The following is a 3,862-nucleotide window of genomic DNA, read 5'->3' on the forward strand; positions in this document are numbered from 1 at the left end:
CACTCCACACCGTGCGCTTGTTGCTCGGTAGGCCTGCTGTCGCCATAGCGACCGTTTCCTGGCCGCCGGCAACCCTCTCCTCGTGTGACCCCCCCGCAAAAGTGGCAGCTGGCAATCAAAAGCATGAACAACAACATGAACCGCAAAAAAAAAAAAAAATGGAGATCGCTAAGTTAGCTTCTTAGCTAACTTAGCGCGTGCGCGTTTCGACCCCAAAGAAAACTGCGAAGGCCAGTCCCTAACAACACCGACACCTCGACCGCATTGGCTCGAGGTGTCGCGCGAGTGCTGAGGTGTCGTTGCGCGTGTGGCGTCGCCTTTCAGTTACCTGTGCCAGCTGTCGGACCAGGAGCTGCGTCAGAGCGCGGCGCGCAACATGGCCGACCTGATGTGGAGCACGGTGAAGGAGCCCCTGGACAGCGCGCTGTGCTTTGACAAGGAGAGCCTGGACCTGGCCTTCAAGTACTTCATGTCGCCCACGCTCACCATGCGGCTGGCCGGACTCAGCCAGATCACCGTCAGTCTCCCCCCCCCCCCCCCTGAACCTTTTTTCAATGATTTGCGTACCGTATTTTCCGCACTCAAAAAAGGCGCACCGGGATTATGAGGTGCACCTTCAATCAATGGCCTATTTTGTCATTTTTTTTTTTTTTTTTTATATATTGGATGCACTGGATTCTAAAACGCATTCTACATTGCAGCCACTAGATGGAGCGACGCTCCTTCCGTTTGACTCGAGAGGCGTTCACGATCGCCTCGGAAAAACGTCAATTCACGATGACTTCAATGAAACGCCGAAAATGGAAAAATAATGCATCGAAACAGAAAATCAAGCGAGGAAATCACAAAATAAATTCTATAGCCCCCCTCCCCCTGATTATGAGACGCACCTTCAATAAATGGGCTGTTTAAAAAAAAAAAAAATGTCATCGATTGGCGGACCGAGATTCTAAAACAAGGGCATGTACGTTTTGACATCTGTAATCAGAAACGGGACGAATACTTGTTTCCCAGCATTGGACATTCGAAAAGGAAAACATGAGGAAATTTGATGAAGCGAAACAGAAAATCAAGCGAGGAAATCACAAAATAAATTCGATAGCCCCCCCCCGGCATTTCCTTGAGCGGAGCTCCAACAGAACGATCAGATGTCAGTAAAATGTAAGAGACTGGACCGTCTCTCAGAAGTGTTGGTTATTTATTCCTTTGTTGTGTATTCACAAACGAGGAAATCGCAAAATAAATAGTGCGGAAAAGACGGTATGATGTTTTTTTTTTTTTTGCTACTTCCACAAAAACCTTGGAATTGTTGTGAAGACAAATGTTCTCCCCATCAGAACCAGCTGCACACCTTTAACGACGTGTGTAACAACGAGTCTCTGGTGTCCGACACGGAAACGTAAGGCGTGCGCGCGCGCGCGCTTTTTGCTGTCGGGTGTCCATATTCGTACTGAGTCGTGTGTGTGTGTGTTTGGGTTTCAGGTCCATAGCCAAGGATCTGGCCGACTGGCTGATCCACAACAACGTGATTGAGCACCTTTTTGGACCCAATTTGCACATTGAGGCGAGTACCAAATGTGTGGAGTTGGTGCCGAGGAATCGCGCCCCCCGCTGGTCCAAGTTCACCGTGCGCTTCAGCTGACGTTGACTCACTTAATCGTCACATTTGTTGCGTTTTTTTTTTTTTTTTGTCTTCAGATCATTAAACAATGCCAAGTGATCCTTAACTTCCTGGCCGCGGAGGGCCGACTCAGCACGCAGCACGTGGACTGCATCTGGGCCGCGGCTCAGGTAGAATCCTCGGCGGCGGCGCGGCGGCAGCGCAGCGCGTTCCGGAGATTCTCTCGAGCGTGGGGAGGCAGGCTCCCTCTAGCGGTACTCTAGAGAATTGCAGCCCAGGAAAACGTTCACTTGTCTTGGAAACTTTTAATCCAGGGGTGTCAAACATACGGCCCGCGGGCCGGAACCGGCCCCCCAAGGAGGTTCGATCCGGCCCGCGGGATCATTTAAAAGTGAAAAAAAAATGTGAAATGAGTTTGACACCCCTGTTTTAATTAGGTTGATTTTTATTTTTATTTTTTTTTGGATTATCTTTTATGCGCAACAGAGAGAACGAAGTCGTTTCGAAACTAGATTCTCCGAGATTGATGTGCCGCGTTCATTTTCAAACTTCATGTTCCAGGGGGGGGCTCACAATAATAATAATGAATACGCGTACCGCATTTCAGTGTCAATCGCGACGGGAGAACGGAGGCGTCTTCAAAATCCTCCGAAATGATCCGGCGAAGCGTCAAATGAGACTGCCGACAAGTGAAACGCGGGTGTCCGCTGGTCATTTTGGAGTGAACGGGGGGATGCTCGTTTTTGTTGGCTTTCGAGATGTGCGATTGCAAAGGGGAAAAAAAATAAGAGAACCGAAGATAAAATAAAAGATGCAAAGAGCACCTTGAAAATCGTAATCGCGAGGAGAAAAAATTGCGTTGTCGTCAATTTGCTTTAGTTCTCACCAACTCTCTCTCTCCCCCCCCTGCTGTGCCAGCTGAAGCACTGCAGCCGCTACATCCACGACCTTTTCCCTTCCCTCATCAAGAACTTGGACCCGGTGCCCCTCCGCCACGTCCTGGACTTGGTCTCGAGTCTGCACCCCAGCGCGCACACCGAACAGGTACCGGCAAAAGCGTCTACCGAACACGCGGCGCGCTACCCGCAACCTGGCAACAAGTCGCCAATCCGGAAGGCTGCTTGGATCTTTGCAGACGCTCTACTTGGCCTCCATGCTCATCAAGGCTCTGTGGAACAACGCCCTGGCCGCCAAAGCCCAGCTGTCCAAGCAGAGCTCCTTCGCGTCGCTGCTCAACACCAACATGGCCGTGGGCAACAAGAAGGGTCAGCGCCACGCGCGGGGAAAAGCCTTTTTTTTTTTTCGGCGCGGCCGTTAGGCAATGACGTTTTCGCTTTTTCCCCCTCGCGCGTTCGGCCCCAGGCTCTCCGGCCGCCAGTCCCGACAGCAGCGACACGCAGCACAGCGCCGGCGGCAGCGACACGGACGAGCAGATGATCGCGGGAAGCAAACGCGGACAGCGGAGGCTTTCGGATACCGAGGTTGGTCATCGGTCGCTTGCTCCCGACTCCGGCTTTTGCCTTTTTACGTATCGTGTTGCTTCCCATAGCGAAATTTTTCATGAATGATGCGCGTTGCCGGTTCTTGTTCGCGGTCAGGAGTCCATGCAGGGCAGCTCGGACGAGACGGCCAACAGCGCCGAGGAAGGCAGCAGCGGGCCGGGCAGCACCAGCGGCCGCAGCGACGACGCCTCCAGCAACGAGGCCGCCTCCAGCAGAGCCAGCCGCTCGGCCGGCAGCCCCGCCAGCGACGTGCACTCGGACGACATGGCCGACAGCGAGGCCCTCAAGGAGGATGAAGAGGAGGACGACGAGGAAGAGGAGGAAGATGACGACGACGACGACGAGGAGGAGGACGACGACGATGACGACGAGGAAGAAGAAGTGCCTGCTGATAACGGGACCGACGAGGCGGAGGTGCCAGTAAGACGTGTGCATGGGCTTGTCACTCACCAATTGATTATCTTATCGATCATTTTGATGGGCCGGCCTGCCATGTCAATGGTCCGATTTCAACTCGCCGCCGATCTCCTCAGTTTGAATCGGGGGGGGGGGGCGGCTCGGCGCGCTCGCCAGGGCCCGCGCTCGGAGGCGGCCAAATGGAACGAGAGCGGTTCCTTTTTCGATCTCCTCGAGCCTTCTGGCGCCGCCCACAAATACATCATTCATCACGAATTCATCTCCGCGCTTCCTTTTTTTTTGCCCAGCGAATCGGAAAATCGGCAACATAAGTCAGATTGCA

At 53.2% G+C, this 3,862-nt stretch overlaps 1 protein-coding gene across 1 annotated transcript in view; it reads left to right on the forward strand.

Moving 5' to 3' along the window:
* The window catches only part of usp34 (ubiquitin specific peptidase 34), a 47,800-nt gene that overhangs the window by 3,704 nt on the left and 40,234 nt on the right, over positions 1-3,862 (forward strand). Inside the window, 8 exon segments of the mRNA XM_019889635.1 lie at positions 325-517; positions 1,338-1,399; positions 1,483-1,564; positions 1,699-1,791; positions 2,540-2,665; positions 2,757-2,886; positions 2,984-3,102; positions 3,220-3,543. Of these exon segments, the coding sequence (XP_019745194.1) occupies positions 325-517; positions 1,338-1,399; positions 1,483-1,564; positions 1,699-1,791; positions 2,540-2,665; positions 2,757-2,886; positions 2,984-3,102; positions 3,220-3,543 (1,129 nt within the window).

The sequence above is a fragment of the Hippocampus comes genome, unplaced genomic scaffold (assembly GCF_001891065.2).
Source record: "Hippocampus comes isolate QL1 unplaced genomic scaffold, H_comes_QL1_v1.1 scaffold301, whole genome shotgun sequence".
NCBI lineage: Eukaryota > Metazoa > Chordata > Actinopteri > Syngnathiformes > Syngnathidae > Hippocampus > Hippocampus comes.